Source organism: Alnus glutinosa, chromosome 14 (genome assembly GCF_958979055.1).
Source record: "Alnus glutinosa chromosome 14, dhAlnGlut1.1, whole genome shotgun sequence".
Lineage (NCBI taxonomy): Eukaryota > Viridiplantae > Streptophyta > Magnoliopsida > Fagales > Betulaceae > Alnus > Alnus glutinosa.
Genome location: NC_084899.1, coordinates 3,619,364 through 3,647,160, shown reverse-complemented (window position 1 = coordinate 3,647,160; position 27,797 = coordinate 3,619,364). Strand labels below are relative to the sequence as shown.

At 35.2% G+C, this 27,797-nt stretch overlaps 3 protein-coding genes across 4 annotated transcripts; 1 reads left to right on the top strand and 2 right to left on the bottom strand.

The window, feature by feature from the left end:
* The first annotated feature begins 729 nt into the window (after positions 1–729).
* LOC133858053 (cell division cycle protein 27 homolog B-like) lies at positions 730–12,730 on the top strand. Its single transcript, XM_062293477.1, has 16 exons — positions 730–902; positions 1,480–1,552; positions 1,698–1,807; positions 2,083–2,129; positions 2,908–3,005; positions 4,378–4,682; positions 6,098–6,253; positions 7,286–7,502; positions 7,866–8,089; positions 8,224–8,289; positions 8,537–8,656; positions 9,744–9,820; positions 10,505–10,624; positions 10,763–10,982; positions 11,078–11,359; positions 12,246–12,730. The coding sequence occupies exons 1-16, from the start codon at positions 798–800 to the stop codon at positions 12,294–12,296; spliced, it is 2,271 nt and encodes a 756-aa protein (XP_062149461.1). The 5' UTR covers positions 730–797; the 3' UTR covers positions 12,297–12,730.
* A 3,347-nt stretch (positions 12,731–16,077) lies between these two features.
* On the bottom strand, positions 16,078–16,982 carry LOC133857992 (lachrymatory-factor synthase-like). The gene has a single exon (XM_062293393.1). The coding sequence runs from the start codon at positions 16,913–16,915 to the stop codon at positions 16,391–16,393; it is 525 nt and encodes a 174-aa protein (XP_062149377.1). The 5' UTR covers positions 16,916–16,982; the 3' UTR covers positions 16,078–16,390.
* A 1,283-nt stretch (positions 16,983–18,265) lies between these two features.
* On the bottom strand, positions 18,266–23,782 carry LOC133857654 (uncharacterized). Of its 2 annotated transcripts, none has more exons than XM_062292945.1 (3): positions 23,667–23,782; positions 20,033–20,383; positions 18,266–19,401 (listed from the first exon to the last, which is right to left on the bottom strand). In XM_062292945.1, the coding sequence occupies exon 3, from the start codon at positions 19,399–19,401 to the stop codon at positions 18,595–18,597; it is 807 nt and encodes a 268-aa protein (XP_062148929.1). In that variant the 5' UTR covers positions 20,033–20,383; positions 23,667–23,782; the 3' UTR covers positions 18,266–18,594. The 2 variants fall into 2 exon arrangements, with proteins under 2 accessions (XP_062148929.1, XP_062148928.1); XM_062292944.1 differs by having other exon boundaries at positions 18,266–19,459; positions 23,667–23,781.
* Between the last annotated feature and the right edge of the window lie 4,015 nt (positions 23,783–27,797).

The window sequence follows — 27,797 nt, the reverse complement described above, 5'->3', positions numbered from 1 at the left end:
GTACCATACAATTATTTAGTTGCAATGACGGAGAGAGGGGGGGCGGTGGGGCAAAAAACCCCCGCCCCCCCCCCCCCCCCCCAACTCTTAAAAAACAAAAAATTAAGGTAAAATAAAAATAAAAATAAAAAAATTAAGGTTTTTTTGACCTATTGGCCCATAGTAAAAAAATTTTGTGGCTCAATTCTTGGTCCCTTCCTTTTTATCATCTATTTAACTAATTTCATCTCATTTGGAACGATAGTTTTATTGTCAAAAAAATTTCTTTTAATATTTCACGGGTAGTAACGAACATACATGTTTGAGAATGGTAACAATGGAAGGAATTTTATAAAGTTGTAGAGATTTTGTTCAAAGTAAATGAAAAATGTTTAGTAAATCAGTGTATTGAAAGAAAACAAATGTGGATTTGAAGAGTCGCACGCCTGATAAATAATTTTTTATTATTATTTAAATAAAAAAATTAACTACAAAACAAATTTTTTTCCTTCACTTTTTTTTATAAAATAATTTTAAATTTTTGTATACTTTAATCACTATTTATTATTATTCAAACAAATATTTCACGATAACCACTTGTCAAACAAACTCTTAAGAAAAGTACGACCGGGCACGGCAATTAGCAATACAAAACGATGACGTTGTCATGTACATATATTTTATATTCCCGTCGCTCTCACGTGCCTCGTTTTGGTTTTTGAAATCGGATGTTACACGTGCCGCCCTGATTTGAACCTAAAAGAAGCCCCCAAAACCAGAAATCACTCCTCTCTCTCGCGGTGAGAATCGAAGCAGCCATGGAAGCAATACTCACAGACTGTGTACAGAACAGCCTTCGTCATTTCATGCACCGGAACGCCATTTTCATCTGCGAACGTCTCTGCGCTGAGTTCCCCTCTGAGGTTCCTGTTCTTTCTTTTTTCCTTTTTGGTATTTTCCACTCTCTCTTTAACCGTGCCAAAAATAAAAATAAAAATAAAACATTTTCTTTGAAATCTTAATGTTGTCTCTCATTAGCCAAAGGAGACATTAGCGCATATAATCAATATTGATACTTCGCGTTATCAAAGCTCTCAGTTTAATTTGTTTTCTATTAGTTCCTTTTTTTTTTTTTCTGTGGTTAGTATTATGAGAAATTTGTGGTTATTCGAGGGAGGGGGGTGATTTAAATGCAGCATAGAGTGCTGGATGGAGTTGTGGGTGGAATTGTAATGAAATTACTTGTTCACTACCTAAAAAATGAAAAAAAAAAAAAAAAAAAACAACTGTAAAGTAGTGGGTGAAATTGCAAAAACGGTTCAATGGGCTTGGTTAACTAGGACTCTATCTTGAAATAAAGACAAAGCAAAGTAGTTTTTAGGTTTTTTTATTTAAGTATTGATTGCTGTTCATCACGGGATACATCAATTTTTTGCATTTTCTGAATCATTCCTCTTAGTTTTTCTTGAATCCTTGATACTTACTTTTTGTTATATGCAGACGAATATGCAATTATTAGCTGGCTGTTACTTGCACAACAGTCAATCTTATGCCGCGTACCATATTTTGAAGGGTATCTGTCATAGTATTAATGTTTTTGCCATTTTTGAACCAATTTGTTGTTAGGGTTCTTCTACGTTTCTTTATTGTGGTTGATTTTTTTGAAAAAATTCTCTTCCATTAATCTCTCTTCTTTTTTCGTTCATTGTTCTATGAAGGAATGCAAATGGCTCAGTCCCGCTACTTGTTTGCACTATCATGCTCTCAGATGGACCTTCTTAAAGAAGCCGAAGCTGCATTATGTCCTGCTAATGAGCCGGGTGCAGAGGTATTGGAGAGTAACTTGTGTACAAGTTAACTTCTTCTGACTTTGCTCTTTACAAGCAAAATATTCTTAACCATTACATTTATTTTCTTCAAAACTGTGTTTCAAACAAATTGCATGATTTATACTTTGGTCACTGTAATTTTTTTGATGTTCCATCACTGCTATTTATTGATCTTTGGTTGTCTGGTTTTTATTTTTTGGGCAAGTGTCTGCTTGTTCAGTTGCTTTTTGGGATGATGATGACTTGCTTCTTGTTGTTTATCTTCTTTATGCAGATTCCAAATGGTGCAGCCGGTCATTACCTTCTGGGGCTTATTTACAGGTCACTCCTTTTTTTTTGGTCAAGTAGGTTGCTATTTTGTTGTCCCATAGATCATTTTCTAAACTTCCAGAAATGTATTACGCGATACTTGAAATACATGTACAGTACAAATGAGAGACAAATAAGTCAAAAAAAAAAAAAAAATCAAAACAAAAAGAAGTGAAAGAGATACCCTTAAAACGGGTTTCTCTCATACAGTATATGAAGTGGATGTCTTACGAAGCGGTCTTAAACTTATTCTCAAAGTTACAAATCTATTTGCATTTCAATTGACAGAGTATCCGGTGAAAGAAGCATATTTAATTAAAGTTTTTCCCCCTCCTTCCCCATGAAATAGACTCTCCCACTCTCTGTGTCTCCTTTCATGTTTCTTTGCTGATAATTTGTAGTAGAGGTACAAAGCTGCTTTCTCTTATTTTGTGTTAGCTTCTATTCCTTAATTTATTTCTATTACTTGCAGCTCGAGCTTATCCAAAGTCCTGGATTGAATTAGTGCTTGGACGATGTAAACAGGGTCATTAAGCGCAATTAATTGAATTTTATTACTATATATCTTTTATCCTCTGTGCTCTATGAATTATACTTCCTTCATCTCATGACTAGGAAGTGATTCTGAATTTAATTCAATTCTCATCTTTGAATTTTGGAACTAACATAAAGTCTGAAATGGGTAGTTGTTATTGACGTGAGTATTGCATAATTATGTCTATTTGTGTTTGTGCAATTTCTTAATTCAGAATATTAGCTTCTTATTTATTGAGATTTTATGTTGTTTTAGGTACACTGATAGAAGGAAAAGTGCTGTACATCATTTTAAGCAGGCATTATCAGTAGATCCTTTAATGTGGGCTGCATATGAGGAGCTGTGTGTATTAGGTTTGTACAAAACATTTCCACATGGTCCAAGTTCTTGAACTGCTGTGCTACTAGCATAATTGATAATTTCACGCAGCAACTGATCAGTTAATTCTCAGGGCTGAAAATGTTATGTTTAGAAATTTAAGTTGATTAAGAGCCAACTTACTTCATATGTTGAGTTTCATTTTGACTTGCTAATTAGTGGATTAAAATTCGATTCGGTTATCATTGTTAGTAGATGTTCTCCCCCGCCCCCCCCCCCCCCCCCCCCCCCCCCCGCCCCCTATTATCTCATCTTTGTACCTTTTGTCGTGAGAATGTAAATTCCATGCATATTCTAATATTGGACTAGGCCTCATGCCTCGTGGATGTGTAATATCATATTCAAAATCTGAGTTTGCATTTTAAGGTAAACTGATCTGTTGTTGGGCAGCTGCTTTTGTTTCTCTTGTGGTGATTAGTAATCATGATTTTCTTCTTCTTCTTCTTCTTCTTTTTTTTTCTTCTTTTTTTCTTTTTTCTTTCTAGCTAGGTGTTTTCTCTTGAATACTCTATGTACCTTGGGGCGCCTTACGCTTTTAATGATATCTCGATTACTTATAAAAAAAATATGTTGTCAGTTGAGTTTGATTGTTAAAGGATAGAAATAATGTCCTGCATGTTGGAATGGTTTTGATCAATGCTAGTGCTGTGATCAATGCCCTTTAATTTGAAGTTCTTTTCAAAAGATGTATGTCAGAGAATTTAGCTATAACTTTACCCTGGCTTTGTTTAATATGACCCTCCTTTATCAGGGAGTTTGATAATGTAACCATCAGTGTGTCATTTGGTGGTGTTGGGATAAGGATATTAGAAATTATTGGGACATATGAGAAAATGCATTGTAATTTTGGTGGATGATGGTTGCCCCTTTTATTGAGACATGCACTTTGTCCTTTAATCATGATTTCTAGTAGTTCTGATTTTCTTTTTAAAATTTCTATCTGACCATGATCATGTAATTAGGAATATGACCCATTTCCATCCCCACTTATATACCATGCCTCTGTGTCTGTATTTTAGTTCCCTTTGCTGACTTGGCCTTTATTCAACGTATACGCAGTTGTTGCCACAGGGCATAGGATGGTGTCCTTTTAGGCTGATAAAGTTTGAGACTTTGAAAATTAATTAAGCCATAGCTATAAGGGCCGGATTAATTCTTAATAAGTTCGTAGTAAATGCATTCTATGTTATGGATATGACTGCACTGCTAGACTCTTTTTTTATTTTTATTTATTTATTTATTTTTTTATGAATTGACAATGCTCACGATTGAGATATATAGTTTGGGGCTTGATCTTGTACTTTTGATCCATATTTAATCAAGGCCTTTCTTTTTTGATCATTTTAGGCGCTGCTGAAGAAGCAACTGCAGTTTTTGGTGAAGCAGCTGCTCTTTGCATACAAAAGCAGTACTTACCCCATGGATCAGCTTCCCCAAGCTTGAACATGCCAAATGAGGATCGTAGCTCAGTTTCGTCTAGGAATTTTGGTCCCGGCCCAGATGATGCCAGTCCAAGTCAATTGAAACACATGCAAGGCAATAACCTAAGAGACATTCCTGGAAAATATCATGGAGCAGCTGCTATTCAGCCTTCAAATGGTGGTTCATCAAACATATCATTCTATAATACTCCTTCACCAATGGTTTCACAGGTAAAATACTTTGAATACACCTCATAATGTTATATCAGTGTATAAATCTTTGAAACTCTAAGGCAAGCTAGTTTGTTTGCTTTGCTTATAAAAGAATGACTAACTTGCTTCCAAACTTCCAGTGGAGCTATCCCATTTGTTTTCACTTTTTAATATTCAGTTTATTATAAAGAGGAGAATGCTCAAGAAATTCAAAAAAAGAATATGAACAGACACTGCCTAAAGCAGTCATCTAGTTATACAAAGATTTCAAGAATAAAGATTTAGTTGAAACTAGATTAAGCTCAACCTTTCAAAACTCTGACTTTTCTTTTCCTTCGAGATTATCCATTTAAGACATGGCATAATTGCATTCCAAATTAACCACTCACATTGACCATGTTTAACATTCCTGCATGCATGCGTGCGCACAATGACCATTTCTTTCTGTTTAGGATAACATGATTTGAGTTTCTTTTTTGATTTGACGTTGATGTGTTGGTGAAATATATACTAGGATTATCTTTGTCAGTGTGTAGTGTTCACACTTTCTGTAATTATATTCATATCAAGTTATCTTTAACTAAGGCTGTATTGTTATGCTTCACATTTATTCTAGGCGATTTATTATTCGATTTCTCTAACTTTCATAATTTTCAAACTTTTAGAATTATCGAAGTTTGTAATGGAGGGATTTCTTGATTTTACATGGAATGATAATTTTCCTGTCTACATCAATGGCCTTGGCTTCAGTCTCAACCTAAGCTTAAACACATTCTTAACCTGCTTGCTTATCAATTATGAAAGGAAGAGGTTGTTTCTGATGAATATACACGTGTGAGTGTAAAAAGATTGAGTTCTACGTTGGAAAGATGTCACAAGTGAGTGGTTAATACATCACAGTTGGACCCAAACTCATAGGCTTATGCTTTTGGGTTGAGTGGTGTCCCAACATGCTATATTATAGTCTCACTGAAAAACTCCCCAAAATCTCAATGTCCCTAATAGTTTCATATATAAGATGTATCTTTATTTCTGGATTTTGTAATCCCTACTACTCCTTTGCATTTCCCATATTTCATAAGTTCCCTCATAATTCTTGTCTTTATCCCATTCCTTTTAGCTTCTTCTAAATCTTATGCTGGTGAATTGCAAGTTTCTCTACTGTAGTTGCTTTAATTTTCATGTAGGGTGTACTTAACTTTTATATGAGAAGTTCTGCATTCATAATCCTTTTTGATGCTACCATAAAACCCTTGGTAGTGAAAATGTGGAAATTTGCCACCACTTTTGCACCTTTAGATTATGGAGATGATTTACTTAATAAGATTTTGTTTCTTTAGCAAATGTATTGAGTTATCTACATCTTTGTTAGTTTCTATTTCCTTTCTACTGTAAAGATCAATCAGTGCTCTTAGATCCCCTATGTTTCACAGTTGTCAGGTGTTGCTCCACCACCTTTGTGCAGAAATGCGCAGCCAAATGGCCCAAACCCTAGCATACTCAGTGCTGATAGCTCTCCAAGGTCAACCGTGAACTCTACTATTCAAGCTCCTCGAAGAAAGTTTGTGGATGAAGGAAAATTACGGAAGGTTATAGATTTGTATGTTCATGCTCTTTTTTTTTTTTTTTTAAATGTCACTTATGTAAGAGGGAATAAGGAAGAGCGAATGGAATCTTTCAACTGGAATCACTCATCTCTCAACTGTAAACTGGGCCTATATGATATATATGCTCCGGCTTGAGGGGGACTGTAGATATAAAAGCATAATTACCTGTAGCACCGCTTTGATGCATCACGTCTTTTGGTCAGAATATAGTGATAATACCATTGTGCAGTAATTCCTTATTATAAATTTCAAAATTTAAATTGTCAGGTGTCCATTTGTGGAGCATTTGTTTATCAAATTACTTGGTTAGATTTTCAGAGTGCATTTACTGTGCAAGAAACCTGGAAGCCTATATGAGTTATTTGTAACGTGTCAGGATACCATATACATCTTTTGAATAAGTACTGAGCAGGGGACTCTCAGCTTTAGATACACATTGGCTTGAAAACCCAAGATTGAATTGTTTTAGGTATCAGTTTTTTTGTTTTGTTAAATTTTTTCTATGTAAAGTTGTGGGCTTTCACAGCTGGCACCAATGTATTAGTTTGCCTTTTAAGATCATTTTGTGGTTTGGTTCTGCCTTTTTTTAGGTTATTGAGTAGTTTCTGCTTTTCCTCGCCTTTTTTGGGTACAAATTCGGCTCATAGTTAGGTTGTTTTTCGTTTTTGGCTGATGCAGCCTTCAGTTCATTACATAGGTTGCACTGTCATACTTTAATCTGTAGGTTTAACTTGTCTACATATCTTATAGCATCTTTCTGCCTGATCTTAATAATTTGGTGGACGTGGTTTTTCTTGTTTTTGTGTTGAAGGTTACATTTTCATTTTGTTCATTAAGTGATTGGAGCTTGTCTTATTAAACCATGTTTCTTGCAGTAATTTTTTATATTGCTTGCTTGGTATATCCATGTAGACGTTGTTTGTGGGAGGAATATTCTTATTTCATTTTTAGATCTTTTTGATGCACAATTTGTAATCTTCCCCCTTGAAATTATTTTGTTTCCTTTGTTTTCAGATTTCTGGAAGGTTATTTTCTGATTCTGGCCCTCGACGAAGTACAAGGCTTTCTGGAGATGCAGGGGCCAACACAAATGTGAGTGCCACATTGGTTGTTGGAAATGGAACTAGCAACTCTTCTAAATATCTTGGTGGTTCCAAGCTGAGCTCTATGGCATTTCGTGCCATGACAGTTCGTAAGAGTCAGTCATGGACAAGTGAAAATATTGATGAAGGTAATGAATCTCTTTTATCTTTTACCAATTCAATGAACTTATACTATCATATGAGGATTGAAAAGTGCAAAAATAATGATCTTTCACTGATATTCGTTACAATTAATTGTTCTCTACCACTTGGTTAACGATAAAAGGACTTGATTGCAACTATAGCTATAATAGTTTTCTAAGCCACGCATGAACTCAAATTAACTGCATTATGGATCCAAGATTTCTTTCCTACAGATTACAGATGATGACTTCAAATATGTTAATGTGAACTTGGTCATACCTGAAGTCAAATTTTTTTATTATGCTATATTTTTGCGTACTTGCTATTGAACTGACACTTTTTAACCTTTCAAATTTTATCTCATAAAGGGATACGCAATGAGACTTTTGATGATTCTCGTTCAAACACCACATTGACAACTTCTAGTTCATCTCCCTCTGGTGATACTAGATCTCTTGAACAAGGAGCAACCATTCCAATTAGTGCAGCTATCATGAATGGCTCAGGAGTCATTAGCGGTGCTTCAGAAATAATGGGCCTTTTGAGAACTCTTGGGGAAGGCTACAGACTTTCCTGCATGTACAGGTGCAAGGTATTACATGATTGTTCTTGAATAAATGAAATATAATTTTTATTTAAATAGAACCGAAAAGAAGAATTGTTTTGAAGATGATTTTGTATTTCCTGTGTCATGCTTAATTGTCTGACTGGTTCTTGGCTGTACAGGAAGCACTGGATGTCTATCTTAAGCTTCCACTGAAGCATTATAACACGGGCTGGGTGCTTTCCCAGGTAGTTTGGTTTTTCAAAATTTTGTTCTCAACCCTTTTCTTGATTTTATACCTTTTTCTACTATGCTGATCATGTACTTACATAAGCTGAGTTGTGACTATATGTATAAATGCATTTTTTTTAATCAATAACTGGTTTATTTACATGCCATTGATCTGTAAATGACTCTTCTGCTAGAGCAGTAGAATGTCTGAATATTACTGACTATTTGGCGTGTTAATTCGTTCATGTGTTAAATTAAATGCAGGTTGGAAAAGCATATTTTGAACTGGTAGATTATTTAGAAGCTGAATGGGCCTTCAGTCTTGCCCACCAGGCATCCCCTTACAGTTTAGAAGGAATGGATATGTATTCTACAGTTCTTTATGTGAGTTCCCACTATATTGTACTTGAAAAAATGGTCCGTTTTTCCCCAGGATGCAATCTGAAAATAAACTCCCTTAGAGCATCTCCAGCAACACTTGTTATTTTAGCTGACCAAAAACACATTTTTTATATTTTACCTACTACTTTTTCAATAAAAACTCCAACAGATTCTATTTTCTTTAAATATTATTTATTTTATAAATAATGTCAATTTATTAATAAAGCGAAGAGGGGCGCAACCCTAATATACAGGAAGTATACAAGAGTGTCCCTAAAAGGAACGAACAGAAAATAAGTTTAAAAAATCTGCATCAGTAAAAACATTCAAACTATTGTTTGTTTATTAATTTTTTCTCTACTCTACCACCGTCTCTCTCTCTCTCTCATGGAGAAAAAGAAGCAGAACAAAATAAGGTGGTTCTTGAGCTCACTGGTGACGGGCTAGTGATCCACCAGCCCAATTGCTCCGGGTCTTGGGTAAGACCAGAAAACTATGAGCCCGTCTGATGGAGTGGGAATTGAGGCTGAATCTCTGGGGCTTCAAAATGGGACCTGGTTGGCAATGTTGCTCCGCATGGCTTTAGTGGAAAATTTGTGGATTTGCGAAAGGGAAGAAAATGATCGATTTGTTGCTGAGAATCGCAGAGTATATTGGGGTTTTACTGATGGACATCAATTTGCTACTAGAGGGAGAGAGGGAGAGAGGAGAGAGAATATGAAAGAGAATAAAAAACTCATCTAGTATGCTAGCAAGAAAATTGCTATTCATTGTAGCAATAAATGTATTTTAGCTAGTCTCTAGCTAATCTGCTGAAGGAGAAAAAGAGACAATATTAGGTAAATTTAGCTAATATTGTCCCTTTAGCTAATCTTCTGGAGTTGCTCTTAGATGGGTAACGTCAGTGAACTTAAGCTAACCACAAAATGGGGGCTTAAAGTCATTGTTATTCTACTTATTATGTCATAACTACTCTAATCTCAAGCAAACTCTTAATCTATTATCTTGCATTTATGATACTGGATGGTTGCATTAAAAGTTTCTCTTTTACTTTATTGCTTCACTGACAGTTACTCTATCTCCATTGCAGCATTTGAAGGAAGATATGAAGTTAAGTTACCTGGCTCAAGAACTTATATCAACTGACCGCTTAGCTCCTCAATCTTGGTAGCGTTATTAACCTTTCCTCAAATAACACAGTGCATTCTAGTCTTAGTTTTCTTATAAAACTGCTTAGCATTAGAATCCGGGAGTGACTTTTTATTTCTCACATTTCGCATCCTCAGAGCTGTTTCTCCAATCAATTTTTTTTTTATTACTTTAATCTTGTGTTTAAAGTTTAGCTGCAATATGCAGTACAATTTTTAATTATCTCGTCTTAATGAACATGGATTTTGGTTTTTTCCTCTCTCGTGCGCCACAAGGTCTTTAACCTTGGAGTGCTCAATTGGAAAAGTACTATTATATTCTCTATTGAACTCTGAAATCTTGAGTTATGCAGACTCATATTTAGAGAAGTATAAATTGTTCCTGCCTACTTGTTCAGCGGAAGAAAGGAAAGGTCTTTTTGGCATTTATCTTTCAATTTTGCCTTTTGAGCTATGTTTATTTTTTGGCCCTCCTGTTAAATGGTTGTAATTATGATGGTTACTCATAGCAGTTCAGTGATTTTTGGTTTTTTGGCATTAATTACCTACTTTACACATAGCTAGGAATGTGTCTTTTGCAAATTGAGGGTCAAAAGGATGTGAAGCTCTTAGATTCTTGATTTTGATGGCTGCGTTAGGACTTGTTAATTGTTATATTCAACATTATTATTTCTTATATGTTTCCTTTTGAATGGAAATGCAGGTGTGCTATGGGAAATTGCTATAGCTTGCAGAAAGACCATGAAACTGCTCTGAGAAATTTCCAGCGATCCGTTCAACTTAATCCAAGATTTGCATATGCACACACACTTTGTGGTCATGAGTATGACAGGCTCTTTTCCCACCCTGATTTTAACCCATAAAATTGAATATCTACTAGAGTCAATTTTTGCAATGATGGTTAATTCTTACTTTTTAGAGCTAGGTATTTATGATCTTGCAATTGCATTCTTATCTGCAGATATGTAGCTTTGGAGGATTTTGAGAATGGAATTAAGAGCTACCAGAGTGCACTTCGGGTTGACACAAGACATTATAATTCCTGGTATGGGCTTGGAATGATATATCTTCGCCAAGAAAAGTATGAGTTTTCAGAGCATCACTTCCGGATGGCTTTCCAGATAAACCCATGTTCTTCCGTTATAATGTGTTATCTTGGTACAGCTTTGCACGCCTTAAAGGTTTGACCTCTTGCTATAATGATTCCAATATTTTTGGCTTCAGGAAGCATACCTTCTTTGAAAGCTCTCTTAATTACGTTTCTATCATCCGACAGAGAGATGATGAAGCTTTGGTGATCATGGAGACGGCTATTTTAGCAGATAAGAAGAATCCTCTTCCCATGTATCAGAAGGCTAATATACTAGTGAGCTTGGGAATTTTTAATGAAGCCCTAGAAGTCCTGGAGGAGCTTAAAGAGTATATTCCTTGTGAAAGCAGTGTATTTGCTTTGATGGGTAACATTTATAAGCGGCATAATATGCATGAAAAAGCGATGCTTCATTTTGGTCTTGCATTGGATTTGAAACCACCTGCGACAGATGTTGCTGCCATTAAGGTGATTGACTTATTTCATAGTTATCTTATTGCCTGTAAAATTGGATATTATTTTTGAAATGCACCTTCAGTTTTCAGAATTCCACATAAGAAAAAGATTCTCTTTTTGAGGATCGTGGGAGTTTAAATGATTGGGCACAGTTCACTATATTCCATTGATTCTCGCAAGAAATTGTGAGCTCTATGAAAGTGGTATTATCAAATTTCTTTGGAATACATTCATCAAGGTTTTAATTTGTGAACCAATGGTTTTATAGTCTAGCTGTATTTCTTTTCTCGTTCAGGAAGGAGTTTTGGGATTTGACCCAATATGAGTGTGGTGGACATGTGGAGTTGGGGATTCTTCTATCATTAGTTAAAAAGGGTTTAATGTTTCAATTATCCCACAAAATAGAGAAGCACGGGCAGGGATTCCTCAAAGGCCTCACCCCTCTTCCTGGTCAAGATAGATGGGAAGGGACCCTACCAAGTAAAAGCCATAACCAACCTCTTTTGTTTCGTACATACACATTTGTTTAGGGGAGGGGCTGCTGTTCCTCCTGTTCTGCCATTTCCAAATCTCTCTTTTCCATCCATTAAATTTAATGCAGGCCTTCTCAATTCTTGTGATTCGAATCAGCCCCCTTATCTCATTATTACAAACAAGTTTGCCATTCAGTTTTGTCATATGATTAGTTATGCATCTTTTAGCTTTTCCTTTGCATGTATATTGTCATCAACATGCTCTTTTCTTTTTTTTTTTCTTTTTCGTTTGAAAAAACAAAAGCATTTATTTTAGGTCTGATTACTGCACAAATAGATTGCATTTTTCTTTTTTAGTTAGTTGTTTCTTCCTAGAGAACAAGGAATGTTTGCTATTTTCATCATTTCTTCTGATCTTATAACAGTCTGCCATTGAGAAGTTGCATGTGCCGGATGAACTAGAAGAGGAGTTGTAGATCTACTTGCTTTGACATGCAGAATTGGAGAATGATCTAATTCGGCTCAGATCATTTGGCCCCAAGGAGTTTGGCCTGCTTGTGCTTTCGATGGATGATGAATAAGATGGCTTGATGCTTGAGGCCTGGTTTTTTGTGCTGGCGCCCCTTCTAGTTGACAGATCATGTGAAGTGACCTCAGTTCTGTCTGTGATTCACATACTGACAGAGGATGATGTTACGAAGGTATTAAAAGCTCTCATGCTTGTATGGACGGTGGTATCGTGATGCCAAAGAAAAAGTCTAGTATCATTAGTCTGTATTAGTTGTTCATAGTTGTAGTCAACTCGCCAATCCATTGATACTAGGGCTTAATATTCATCATTGTTTAATTCTGTTGTTGATCGTGGGTTACTTTTTTATTTCAAAATTGTGGGACTCAAGTTTAGCCTTTACGTGAGTTGGCTCTTCAGATTATAGCTCGTTTGTTATTTGTGCTAACAGGCCTTTGCTGCAGCCATTCCACTGAAAAATTTAAGGTTTTAGGGTCAAATGGTGTCCATATAGATGAATAAACTGCAGTATATATATTTCTATACAGATCTTTTGGTATGTTTACAAGATGTATTGTTTACTACCACAACATGTGTCTATTTTGGAAGCCATTTGTTGTGAAGAAGTCCTCCAAGAGAGGCCATACTCGATCTGCCTTTGAGCCCTGTTAGCTTGGTAGTAAGCCTGGCTTCTCGTTTTCTTTTCACCTTGAATTTATTAGGCATGAATGGCTCAACAATGTGGTCAAAAAGGAACAAAAGAGGCGGTGCGTGCCTCTATGCTCTGCTACATTGTGTATGGGATTCTGTAAGGTACGTGGGCATGGTGGTTCATTGGCCTTGGGTCACTCCTGTGAGTGCAGTACTCCCCAAATCTGGAGAACATTGTTCATGCTCTCCAAAATTTTCACCAAATTGGAGAGCCGAAAAGCGGCATTTTAGCATTTTGACTCACCAAATTAGGGATTTCAGCAAAATAAGGAGTCAGATGAGAATGCTCTTAGAAATTATATTTTTATCTTATAATTATCTCACAAGGGGTTGACTCAAGTGGTAAGGGCATTGGTTTTTGTGGTAGTCCCATGAGGTCAAAGGTTTAAATCTTTTTGGGTGCAAACAATTTCTTGGAGCTAGTTCGCCGGCGAAGCTGAAGTATTACCCGATTCGTGTGGAGGGGGTGCTTTACATGGATCCGATGTTTACCTAACAGGGGGTACACGAAGAAGTCCTGCCTTGGATGTGAGTTTTTTTTTTTTTTTTTTTTTTTTTTTTTTTTTTTTTCTTTTAAACAAAGATTGATCCAATGATTGGTTGAGTCAGTATCGTAGATAATTAGGAGAGCTGTAAGATCAAAATTTAGATCCTTACATTATTCTTAAGCCATAAAGTTTTCTATTGGGACTTTGGTTGGGAGTCACAAAAATAATAAAATCTCTCTCTTTTCTATTTCTTTTTCACACCCAAAAAGCGAACGTTCATTTTCATTTCTTTGCTTGAATGTAAATAACATTTTTTGTAAAATAACTAAAAAAAAAAAAAAAAGAAGTAAAAAATATAACCATTAGGATAAGATAAAGACAAGAAAATATGATCGTTAGTAAAAGATTAATTTTTAAAAATATGGCTATTAGAATAAGATTTAAAAATATGATCGTTAAGAAAAAATAAACATTTAAAAATATAAATGTTATTAGAGAAAGAATAAAAAAATCTTCTAAAAATAATATTGAAATGAAATAGTAAAAGTGAATAATTAAAATAATGATGTTGTTGGATGTGCTTTCACTGCTTTAAAAAAGTGAATAGTTAAAATATAAAAAATGTAATTTTTAACAATTTAGGATAGTAAAATTTGGTAAATCTACTATAATTGCTAGCAAAGCACAAATGCTGAACGTTCGGGTCAATGCTCTAAGCTCAATATACCTCTGGGCCTCCCCCGTCCTCCCAACACCTCCCTCTCCGTCCACTGATTCCTGGTTGTGGAAAGCATGCGGATCAGCTAACAGCGGTAGGCAAACCCATAGAAGACGGAGATTTGATCGGGTTCGATGTTTTTCAGAAATCAGATTACTCATCAAGTGAGGGCAGAGCTTCTTTGTTTTTTCATTGTTCATGTGATGCAGTAGAAGTAGATAGATAATGGGCAAATTTCATTGCGAAAAAATTCACTCACATACAGCTCACATGCCTTTTTTTTTTTTTTTTTGTTAATTTTTATTGCTTTTATGGCTTGTGAAGAAGCATTACTCAACAATCGGCAACTAAAGCAGGGGGCATGTTAATAACGATGGTGCAGAAAATGGCAACAGTAAAACCAAAACCAGCAATAAGAACTACCAAAGCATGAGTAGTAATATATCTACGTGAATGATTTCACAAATACGCAACGGGATTTTAGATTTCAAAGGCAGTCTAAAACTTTTTTCAAACACAACGTTTGAGATTAATTCTGCTTACTCTTTATGAATTGATTATCCTTTAAATAAGAGACTACACATACTACACGAATCAAACGAAAAGACATACTCGGAGAAAAACTTTTACTCTAACTTAAAAGAAAAATATAAACTTACTAATAAATGACTTTTGCATTATAGTGCTACAAATAATTAAGAGATAACTAAAAGACTCTGACTTTGAAGAATAACTATCCTTATTTAATTAAGGAAAAATTGCACCATTGGTCGTTATAGTTGACCTAAATTACAAATCGCTCACTATAGTATAAAAAATAATTGTAAAATCCTTGTGATAGGTGAAATTTATAAATGACTCATTGAAGTCATTTTATGTCCACAAACTTAACAGAAACCGTTAGGTTTTTTCTACGTCAGTCCAATAAAAACACGACACATATCATTCTTAATAAAAATATATATTAATATATTAAAAATTAAAAACTTCAAACTTCAAATTTTATTTTTTATTTTTTAAAAATAAAAAATAAGAAATAAAAAGTAAAAAATGGGAGGTTTGGAGGGTGGCTTGCATACCACCCCCAAAGGTGGCTGGCACCACCTTTGGGCCATGGACTAGGGGTCTGGGGGTAGCTCGTCACCACCCAATGGGCTGGGGGTGGCCGCACACCACCCTTGGCCCCATCTGGAGTGGCTTGCAGGCCACCCCAGAGTAGGTCGGGGGTAGCCACGCGACCACCCCATAGGCCAAGGGTGGTTTGCTGCCAACCCCCTACTCTGGGGTGGCCCCCCAAATTCGCAAATTTTTTTTTTAAATAAAAAATAAAATTTGAAGTTTTTAATTTTTAATATGTTTATATATATATTTTTATATATATTTTATTAAGAGTGACATGTGTCACGTTTTTATTGGATTGACATAGCAACTTAACGGTTTCTGTTAAGTTTGTGCACGGTAAAATGACTTCAAGGAGTAATTTGTAATTTTCGTTTATCACAAAAACCTTACAATTATTTTTTATATCATAGGGAGTGATTTGTAATTTAGGTCAACCATAATTTAATACTATTGGTGTAATTTTCCCTTTAATTAAACTACAATTACTCTAAAATAAGGTACAAAAATTAAAGATAACTTCAAAAGCTTCATAGGATACATGCTTGTGGCATGGGTCATGCCAACATCTTCTCCCCAGTGTAGATTTCTACTCTGATAATGTTGCGTAAATGGCTTATTGAACACGCAATTGCTAGGTTCCGAAAAAATTTAGACCTTTAGATTTTGAGGGAATCTAGATCTTTTCAAACACAAGCTTTGGGCTTAATTTTGCTTTATTTTTATTAACCACTCATGCATATAAATAAGAGAATTATAAAGACATAGAATATGAGATGAACTCCTACTTTTACCTTAAGATGAACTTCTAATTAATAGAAATAAACTACTTGAAGATAACTCCAATTCTAATTTGGAGAAATCTACTAGTAAATAACTTTTGCACCATAATGATACAAATAATTAAAAGGATCTGACTTAGATAGATAACTACAATTATCCTTATTCAATTAAACTACGATTACTCAAAGATAAACTAATTATGCAAGTTATACCAACGTCTTCTAGTGTTGTAGAATTTTACTTTCATGACGGGTATACTAATGATGGCTTCTGGTTCGAGCTTGCATGGAGAGCTTCTTCCATTCTCTTTGCCATGACCATGACCTGCAAGCCCGAGCCGATAAAAGCGTCCAAATCCTCCAGTTTCCAGCCTTCCACTGCTTCAACTTCATACCACCAGTGAATGTTACACCCATCTTCACCGGGAACCACTTTCACGGTCGATATGTAGGAGTTGAACCCAACATTTCCATCAATAATGGAGTAGCTAAAACTGAGTTCTGTTGGGTCAATGGACAGCAGCTTCTGCTTCGTCCAGTTCACAATTTTGTCGCCGCCATTGACCGGCGTTTTGAAGCCAGCGCAGTAGCGGACGCACCCAGGTTGACCATTGATGCCTTCAACACCAAGGCAAGTGGTGAGAGTTGGGAACCACTTGTTAAGGCCAAAGAAGTCTTCCAAGAGAGGCCACACTTGTTCTGCTTTGGGGCCTGCTAGCTCTGCGCTAGCCTTGCCTTTCCATTTACTTTGCTGCTGATCATGAGCCATTTGGTTAGTTACAATCAGCAGCTTCAATGAGATGAAAAGCCAAGGATGCTTAGAGATACATACATAATATGGAATCATACCATTATATATTCCACCTAGCTAACCATTTTTTCTTTTGAAGAGTGGTTACCGCCATTTCTCCACCACATGATGGATGTGGTCCTCGTTCTATATGAATATGGTCCTCCAATTTCAAAGTGGTACGATCGATCGCGATATCTTTCTTGTTTTTTTTCTTTCTTTCCTCCCCACATCCTCGTACTGTGTTATGAATAGTGGTGCTCTCCAATTTCCAATCTTTTGATTTAGTTCACACGTAGCTAGAGTAAGGGAGAGATAATGCACGTTTTTGTTTTGGTAATCGTTGTTTCCGCAAACTTGTCTTTGTCTCATGGGGCCTTCTTCCATCTTTTATGGGGCCTTCTTCCACTGGGAGCCTTAAGCGACCGCCTAAGTCTCCTAGTGAAAGAGCCGACCTTGACACAGACACTGGAGTAAAGTTCGCTAAATATCATGATAATTGAGGTTTGCAACAATTACGTTTTACAGTTTACATGGTGTGTGGGGGGGGGGGGAGGGGTGGTTGAGTTGTAGATTGTGCTGGTTTGATTGCACCAACCTGATAGACGTATCAATCATTTCTTAGTTGATGAGTGAATTTGATTTCATGTCCCTCGAGTTTGAAGTATTTAACTCGGTGCGATCGGGTTTTTTGACACGCAATCTTTCAGAATCAGACTATAATATTTATCTCCATTAAAGACGCTCTTTCAACTTCGAAGTCCAAATGAACAACCCTTTTACCTTTCCTAAGGAATAATAATCTCATAATTTATTTTAGAGCAATAGAATGAAATAAAGAAAGTATATAAAAATATATATTTCAAGTGCTCTTTGGTGAGAGTCTTTATAGACGTGAAAGTTGGCTTATAAAAGGAAGCTGATTTTTTTTTTTTTTTTCTCCTTTTAGAATCTACTAGAATCCAAAGGTCTTGAAAAAGATTTATGACCAAACGGTTGCGTGGGTTAATTTATTGGAGAGAGTGGTGATGCCCCAACTCTGCTTCTTACATTGGTCTCTGATGTGAACCAAGGCCCTGCCACTCCGGTACTTCTGTTTATTTTTTTACTGAATCCACTAGAAATTACAATTATTTTAAATTTGTAAAGAAAGATATAAATTTCTTGTTTTTCATGGACTGCTAATTGGCAACAACTATCCTATTTAATAGATCAAAGTTTTTGGATTTTTAACATAGGAACAAGATCTGCTGCTATAAATGGGGGTGAGTGTAAGTTAATGATCATATATTATCCACAACTGTAAAATGATACAAGAGAGTCAAAGAATTTGGTTCGAAAAATTACTTCAATTGCAGAGCTAATATAAATTCAACATGGTAAAAGGTAATAAAAAAAATAAAAAATTGTTTCTCCCCTGACTGGAACTAAAACCTCACATGTGATATAGCAGTGAGGCTAGGGTGCTTAGATAACCAAATGGGCAGATCTTTGTGTTTGTGAGCTCCACATGAATGTGTTGCTAAGAAATAGAATGAGGATCTTCTGTGTCTAATTAATCTATCTTCTTGTGTTGCTTCTGAAACATGATTGATGCATGAGGTTAATTTGAGAAGTGATTAATTACTGCATGACTCTTTGAGTCTTCTAAGCTGCTTTTATTCTTTAGTTTCTCCATGATCAGCAGCTAACATGTCTTCTTGGGATGCAACTTCTTCACTGAATCTACTATGATAATTACTTGAATTTAAAAAGGTTTCTTGATGTAGAATGTTTGCATGATCATCTCTTGACTCTAAAGGATCGTTACCATCTTGTGGAACCCCATTCTCATCATGAAAGCCATGGACTCCATCCAACATTTCGCTTCTGCCAACAACAGTACCATTATTGGCCACTCCAATCTCCTGTTTGCTTTCTATAATGTTTTTATCTTCTTCATTCTCCCTAATTAAGCTGCCTGCTTCAATATCTTGGTCTTGTTTAAGAGTATCATCAGTAATTTCCTTATTCTTTTCTGGTTCCTTAAGTTGTACTCTTTCTAAATCCTTGTCAACTCCCTTGTTAACTTGTTTTTTAAAGTTTCCCCATGAATCATTATTTTCTTTCTTGGAATAGACTCCTTGATCCAAATGCTTGTATAAGCCCACTGCTTCATCTGTTTTGCTAATGACTTCAACATCAGAGTTATTTTCCTCATTGTTTAGAAATACCATATGCTGTCGTTCCAGTTCCTTTCCAAATTCTTCTTCAAAATTTCCATCTAATTCATCATCTCCAACTCCTCCATCCTCTTTCCTTTTTTCATCTTCTCCCACAAGATTCATATCCACACTAGACCACCCTACATCCCCTTTACGCCCCAAAACACTAACACCATGTTGTGAGTGCTCAATCTGGTATAGCAACCAGAAGCAAACACCCAGAAGGAATGCCAACTGTAAAGCCTGCTTTGCCTTTAGCATCTGGTAATTCATCACACCCTTTTAATAACTACTTGTTCCAGAGTGGTGGACTAACCAACTAAATAATCACAGGGAAAAAAAAAAAAATAAATTACAAAACGGGCATATTCTAAGAATATATATAATTAACATGCAAATAAAAGAACAAATTCTTAAAGTTAACTGTTGAAAGAATAGATATGCACCATGAATTGCATCAGAAAGTGAATGGAAACCAATGGCAGATGTCTTTTGAGCAAAATAAATAGCAATTCCCCTTGGCCCTTGGGCTTCCAGAGCAAAATATCATTACCTGAGCATGAAGATTTCTAACCTAAATATTCTCAACATCGTCAAATTCACCAATCTTTTTCCTTCTCCCCCCCACCCAAAAAAAACAGAATCCTATGTTGCTTTTGTTTCCAAAAACTCAAAATTTTCATATGTTCCTCAATTCAAAACAATAACGATAATAATAATAAGTAGTTTCTTTCTCTAGTTTTCGACAGCCAAGCAACTCGGAAGAGATCCATCAGTTTTGACAGAGAAATAGAGTTCAAGCAAGATCATAAATATCAAATATAAACAAACTGCATATTCAATCAATGAAAACTAAAATTACAATATTGAAAAGAAAACGAATATAAATTACCTTTGTTCAGTAAATGAAAAGTGCAAGAAACCCAAAACCGGCCTGACGACAGAACTAACCCACAACTGTGTAATGTCTTGTTCTTCTTGCTTTCTTTTCATTTCCTCTTTTTAGGCGTCTCTACTTTGAACGTTGAAACTGGGACATGATTGAGAAGAAGAAATTAACGGCTATTTTTTAACGTAATCCCCAAAGTGCCCTCTGGTTGACGGATGACCTGCTGACCTGTCGTCTTAGGAGTTGGCGGTTTCACGTAAATAGGTTGAGAAAAATGTGGTAATTTGGGAACTCGGAGATTATATTGCCATTCATGCCGCCTTCGCGATCGGACCACTCACTTGGTTGACTCCGCTGGTGACGGGGGGCACAATCGGTTGTTACCACGTGTCCAAGAACAAGCTTTGAGAATTGAAAAATTGGTACTTACTCTACTGGTCCTAGGGTATGCCATAATTACGAATTACTTTCTATGATTTAAAAAGTTTATAGAAGGTCCTTGTGGTAAACTATAATTACAAATCGATCCCTGAACTCAAATTCTGTTAAAAAAATTGACAGGTTCGATTAAATGACACATCAGCACTACATCAAACCAATAAGATGGCGACACATGCCTATTTAAAAATAATAATAATAATAAATTTATTAAAACATAAATAAATAAACTTTTTTTAAAAAAAAAAAACTAAAAAAACTAAAAAAGAAAGGAGTGGCCACACGCCACCCTAAGTGGCCGGCAAAGGTAGCGCGCAGCTACCCCCAGCCTCTAGGGAGGCCACGGCCACCCCTTTCTCTTTTTTTTTTTTGAATTTTTTTTAAAAAAATAAATAAATTTATTTATTTTTAATAAATTTATATTTTTTTATTCAGATAGACACGTGTCGCCATCTTATTGGTTTGATGTGACACTAACGTGGCATTTAACATAATCTGTTAAAATTTTTAACAGAATTTGATTTTAGGAATCGATTTGTAATTATAGTTTACCACAAGGACCTCCCATGAACTTTTTAAATCCTAAGGAGTGATTCGTAATTATGGCATACCCCATGGACCAATAGTGTGATTATTCTATTGAACAATATACAAAGGAAGCGGGTTAATATTAAATAAGAAACGATTCTTTTATTTTTATTTTTTTCATTTTTCTATCTTCGCATTTTTTAAAATTATTATTGACACTGTAGGGTATAAGTGGGTTCATTATATAGAAGAGAAACTTAACTCATAAAATAACGGTTATTTTATGAAAGAATATGTGAAAGTTTTTAGGAAAATCAGGTGATTATCTATGCGCTTTTCAGGTGATTTTTATTTTTAATATCTTAATTTTAATTTGTTAAGTTCAATACTCGAGTTTGGGTTCAACATAATGAAAGAAATTTCCTCCTCCAAGTTGCAAAAAGAATTTTCATTAAAAGGGTTTAAAAAAGAATGAGAGGAATAATAAAATAGAAAAGTAATCTGATTGCCATAAAAAATAAAAAATAAAATAATAATTTCTTTATTAATTAAGCTTAGAAAAACAGACAAACTTCATTATTTGCTAACTTTTCCCATATCTCCACGCACTTACACGCGCCGACTCAGAGTTGTGCTCGTCTTCCTCACGCGCTCAGGCGCCTCCAGTCCCTCTTGTGCATCTTCAAAACGCGCATCACGAATCCGTTTTAGCCGGTCCGTCAAGGCTAGTCCAAATCGGCCCGTTTCATGCGTTATCAACTCAGTTTAGGCCTCCAAAGACCCAGTTCAGTCAGTTTTAACTCTGTTCCAGAGCCTCCAAAGTTGGTTCACAACTGGTTCATCCCCATCCAGTGTTTCAAGCTTTTCTTAGTCCAGTTCAGGCCTTATCAACCCAGTTTAGGCCACCAAAGACCCGGTTCAGTGGGTTTTTGCTCTGTTCCAGAGCTTCCAAGGCCAGTTCACCACAAGTTCAAATGTCTTCAAGGCCAGTTCATCTAGTTCATGCCATTTCAGTCCGGTTCAACCCAATTCATTGGGGTTTTCAGTCCATCTTTAATTGGTTCAAGATGGTTTCTAGGAACAACCCAATTTTCAGCTAGCTCAACCAATTAGGCCAGCCGCTTTCCACCCCAGCTCAACCAGACAGGCCAGCCCCACCCATTATTGAACCGGTCCAGAAAGCTCACCGAATAGGCTTGCCACTCAACCTGTTCCGTGGGGTGAGACCCGATTCCTTGGCCCAGGTGTCAAAGTCGGCCAAAATAGGCCAAACACGACACAATCCGTTAACCCAGCTCACCCATACAGGCCAGTTGGGGTAGCCATGCATTTGGGCCTACCAATTTAGCCCAACAAGTTCAAAGAGGCTTACAATGGCCAACTCCAGCAGCCATCAGCTTAGCCGCCATTGCCAGTCATTGCCGCCTCTCCTCAAGCCACCGCTTCTAGCAATCTTACAAGATCAATTCTCTTTCTTTTCCAAGCTCAAGCTTACACTTTGAATTTAAGGAAGGATGTTAAGAATATTATATTATTCTCTAGGTTTATTATTTTTCCTATTATGGTTTATTCACAACCTTATGAAGTCTTGGATAATTTTTGCTCACTACTAGTTGTCTTTTTATAAATAAAGACCTATGTAATTAATATTGTTTCATATACTTCAATATAGTAAAGATGTACCTCATACTCCTCTTTACGCTTCCGCTCTCTCTTTCCTCTATCTCTTTCTCTTTCATAAATTTCTTCAATATATTTAACACTAGAGAAAAGTGGAGTTGTGAAAGACATTGTTCAAGAGAAGGGTGAACAAGAAAAAAATGGGGCTGTGAAAGCTACAACAGCCCGCTAAATATCATGGATGTGCCTTTTGAAATTCCAGCAAATCTTCAATTGGCACCGTTTAAACGGATCTATTAAGTTACTTTAAAACACGACGTTGTATGCTTAAAAATATTTGTCATTCAATCTTTATTGTCCTTTTTTTTTTTTTTTTTTTTTTTTTTTTTTTTTAACAGTAGATTAGATAGATACACATAAACGAATTTATTAATGGCACTCTCAAGGCCCTTCTACTATTAAATTTTGGCCATCTCGCACTCTAGTAAAGTCCTAAAAGTCATGCACATTAAGTCGATCGAGGAACAGAAAAACGATAAGTTGGTGTTTCATTAGTATTGAAAAGTCCAAAATGTTGGTCCGGACCTGTTTGGCAGTGGCGGAGTCACGTTAAGGTCAGCAGGGGCCACGTGCAATATATATATATATTTTATAAGAAAATTTGTTAAGTAATTGAACCATGCCCCCACTAAAATCTCAACAAGAGCTCGTCAAAATTGAGATCTCAACAAAACAAGAAATGATATAAATATATATCATACACATTTCATTTTCAAATCCACTATTGAATTTAAGGGACACACAAATATACGAATTAATAAATAACTAAACAACCTTGTCTCTTTTTTAGACTAAGCAGGTTTTAAGGTGAAATATCCTTCCAATCAATTGTTGACATGCAGGATTTCTGCATCTCAACTGGTAAAAAAAGCTTTGATTAAATTAGACACTTAAAAAAGAAAAGAAAAGAAGAAGTAAGAACACTACCAGAGAATTTGGGTAAAATATAGCACGACATTCATTAGTAAAAAAGAAAAACAATCCAAATTACCTGAATGTGAAAAACTGTGCTACAAGCTTTTGCAAATCTGGTAATTTCTGCTATAGCACATCTGATATTCATCAAGTACACCTTCATGATATTGTGAAGCTTATAGTGTGTTAGCTAAAGAGGAAAAAAAAACAATTGTTATAGCTTCACGATTAAAAGAAATCAAACTCTTGATTAGTAGGAAATAAAAAAGAGCACATTACTTGCTTAAATAGGAGTATACATGAGAATCAGTAAAAAGAAGAAGATATGGAATTATATATTTCCAGCACTGGATTTATTTAATTACCATTAGAAAAGGGTAAACTAATTAGAGCTAATTTGTTTAAAAAACCCACTTAGTTTTTGAAGTGAACTGAAACGGGATATTGATCAAGCATATTAACTATGGTTTCTGTTCATTAGCTCGTTGTTGTGTGTGAACACTTAACACAACTAAACAGTACCCAACTTCTCAATTGCAAGTCTGGTGAAGGGAAGTTTCATAGTTATTACCAAAAAAAAAAAAAAAAAGGAAATTCCATCTTGATTGTTTCCATCTACTCCTTGATTGTCAAAGCATGCATCTAATCCCATATCTAGAAGCGGGCAGTTAAGAGCGTTATTCATGGAGCATATCCATGGTCTTCCTGAGCAATAAAGCTTTCTTTCCTTTATAAATCGAAAGTTACCATCTCACCACTCATCTGAAAACAATCAAAAAACATCAATAAAATAAAATATTTTTCTAGCAATTTCTAAATAGAATAATTAACTAAAAAATATTAATATTTACCAATTGAGCTTCCAAGCAATTTGCAGACATAAACTCTACAGATTCATCTCCAGAACACGACATCCGAAGGATAACAACTTCCTCTCCACAATCTGTGTTTTCTCCAGTATATCTTGCGAGTCCTTGTTGAGGTAGTCTAGTCACCTGCAATTTCTCTTTGCATTTTGGGCACTGTGTATGTGTATATATATATATATATATATATATATATATATATATATGAGAAGAAAAAAAAAAGAACTACAAAGTTACACCCTCATATACAAATTAATTAACAAATAATTAACTTTGTTGTTTTTTGGACAAATACGGCTTTGAGCAAGACTGGCCTTTCAATTAAGTGACTACAACATCATGCATCTTGCCTAATAGAAATGACTTGATTAGATATAAAATAATAATAATAATAATAAACTATCCTGAGAAAGAATGACTCTACGCTATAACTAGAGTAACATTCCTAATTTAATCACATAATCCAAATTACCCTAAATTGAAAATTGGTGTCCGAAGTTTCCCAAAAACCGGCCATATCTGCCATTGCACAAGTAATCCTCAGCACATGAGTCTCCATATCGTTTCAAACGAGCTGCATAGGAGAAAAAGAAAAAAGAAAAATGACAACACATACATCCTAGAAGATTCTTAAGTCCAAAAAAAAAAAAAATGAGGGCAAACAGAAAAATGTATCATACAACTATCATACTTTAACAATATATTATGTCTTCCATATTTTCTAAGAAAATCATTTTTTACAAGATATCTCAATATAATTTTATTACAAATTCTAAGTATTTGTTATATTACTGATTCATTATGTATAACATATTTCATTTGTAGTGTTTTCTCACTATGAATAAAAAATCAAACATTACTTAAGATTTCCATAAACATAAACGCTCATTACCTAAAGCTGCAACATTACGGATACCAAAATTAGAGTATCAATCCGTTTCTTTTTCTTTTCTTCTTCCAGAAACCAAACACCAACAAACACTAAACTAAAAACCTAGCATCAGCATGCATCCGAAAGAGAGATCAATCTAGCATTAAAGAAAAATCCTATAATTCAATTAACAGAAAAATACATTAACCAAGTAGGACAAGAAAAGACTGGTTGCATACAGATTTACACCCAGTGGTGGAGCCACGTTAAGGACAGCAGGGTCGTGGCCCTTGCAATTGTTTTTTTTTAAAAAAAATATTTTATAAGAAAATTTGTTAAGTAATTGATCCACGCCCCCACAGAGATCTCAACAATAGTTAATCAAAATTGAGATCTCAACAAAACGAAAAATGATATAAATATATATCATACACATCTCATTTTCAAATCCCACATTGAATTTATGAGACCCAATGTGGGTCCCACAAATTCAATGATAGATTTAAAACTTTGTTGTATGGAGATGTGTAGGGAATGTATGCTGTGACGGAGCCACATTAAGGCCAGCAATGGTCGTGACTTCTGCAAATGGTTTAAAAAAACTATTTTATAAAAAAAAAATTGTTAAGTAATTTATCCATGCCCCCACACGCGTTTCCTTATTGGATTTTTTTTACTATCCACATAGGATAGGTATGTAGACTTGTAGTGTCAGGTTCTTTTTAGAATAAAATGGATTGTAGTTTATAATAGATTACAAATGAACAAAAAAAAAAAAAAAAAAATCCCAAATTGAAAAGTATGAACCTCTTTCAAATTGCATCCTTATTTATTTATTTTATATATATAGTTTTCTCTCATGGATTTATTTATTTATTTTTTGTTTTGTTTTAGTTTGCCAAGTAGAATTCTCTTCCAAAAGTAAGTATTTTTTTTAGTTTTCTATTCTAAATTGCATCAGTGACTTCCAAATTGTAGTTGTTTTAATTTTTTATGTATAGGTCTATTATTTATATTATAAGATTTTTTTTATTATTATTGTTCATTCTTTTGTTTTAAAATTATTTGAGTTACTAAATTATTGCACCATAAACTAGCTAGTTTGTCTGTTTTGAATATACATTTTGTAACAAAATTGAAAAATTAAAATATGATTAGAGGTCTAATAGTCGTCTTTGCACATGCTGCCCTTTAGTTTATATTCTTTTTGAGATTTTGATAGAGCTTCACATAAAGGCAATGCTAGGTGACATTTTTACTAGTATTCAGTTATTTTTAATTCTTTTGTAAGTCTTTTATAGACCTTTTATGTTATATAGTTTAGCTTGTAGTTTGTTAGTTGTGAAAATGACAATAAAATTATTAAGAACTTTAATTCAAATTCTATACTTGATAATCGAGGTTACATACTACGACTTGACGCGGTATGTGCTTTTCAAGTGCGATTGGGCCGACATTCAACTGAATAAGAGATACAAAAAGGACGAATATGGATTCGATATTGTAAATTTACCTAATACACATGGGTGCGCGAATCACCGATGATCCGTTCGTACTACCAAATCAAGTATCGCAGGTGTATTATGTCTAGGATCTCAAAAATCCAAATTGGGTTGTTGCTGTAAAGACAAAACCAAGAAATGTGTACGATGTTGGCAGTGGTGAAAGTGATGATTATGCCGAGGTTGACAATTATCATGAGCACGAGCCTTTCAGCATCAACGTGACGAGAGACGTTGGTTTTGATAACATTGATTGTGCACGTTCTAATGTACCGGCCACCGAAGCAACATAATAATTGTATGTAGAAATATGATTAAACTATTAAATAGAATCCAACATAATAATTGTATGTAGAAATATGGTCTCACTTTTATGTTTTAAGCATGTCGTTTCTGTTGCTGCATATTGTATATTTTATTTACTATTAAATTTGACCCATTTTAATGTGTTTGCAGGTAGACATGGCCCCAAAACAAAGGACGCTGCAACCAAGAAAGAATTTTTGGACGCCTATAGACCGCACACCAGTTGAGCGACCGGTTGTAGGGTCAAACGATACGACACAAGACCCTAACAAGACACAAGGGGGCGTAGATTTTCAGTATGTACTACATGAGTAACCTGTTGTAGGGTCAAACGATACGACACAGGATCCTAACGAGACACAAAGGGACGTAGATTCTCAGCATGTACTACATGAGCAACCGGTTGTAATGTCAAACGATATGACACAGGACCCTAACAAGACACAAGGGGCTGTAGATTCTCAACAATGTGTAGCACCTGATATGAAGTTTGGATCATCAACACAATCAGGACCTGAGACTTCACATCGTAGTGGTACTACCTGGATGCCGCATATATTACAGGATAGGAAAGTTCACACAATAGGTATGAATTATTTTATATTTGATGATAGTCAGTTACTTTGATAATCTTCTACTAATTTAGTAATAATCAAGTGTGA

Excerpts from the sequence above, each read along its gene's own strand:
- LOC133857654 (XM_062292944.1), bottom strand. The coding sequence starts at position 19,413 with ATGAATTACCAGATGCTAAAGGCAAAGCAGGCTTTACAGTTGGCATTC.
- LOC133857992 (XM_062293393.1), bottom strand. The coding sequence starts at position 16,915 with ATGGCTCATGATCAGCAGCAAAGTAAATGGAAAGGCAAGGCTAGCGCA.
- LOC133858053 (XM_062293477.1), top strand. The coding sequence starts at position 798 with ATGGAAGCAATACTCACAGACTGTGTACAGAACAGCCTTCGTCATTTC. Across the intron at positions 1,553-1,697 it reads CGCGTACCATATTTTGAAGG|GAATGCAAATGGCTCAGTCC; the intron begins GTATCTGTCATA and ends TGTTCTATGAAG. Across the intron at positions 8,657-9,743 it reads TGTATTCTACAGTTCTTTAT|CATTTGAAGGAAGATATGAA; the intron begins GTGAGTTCCCAC and ends TCTCCATTGCAG.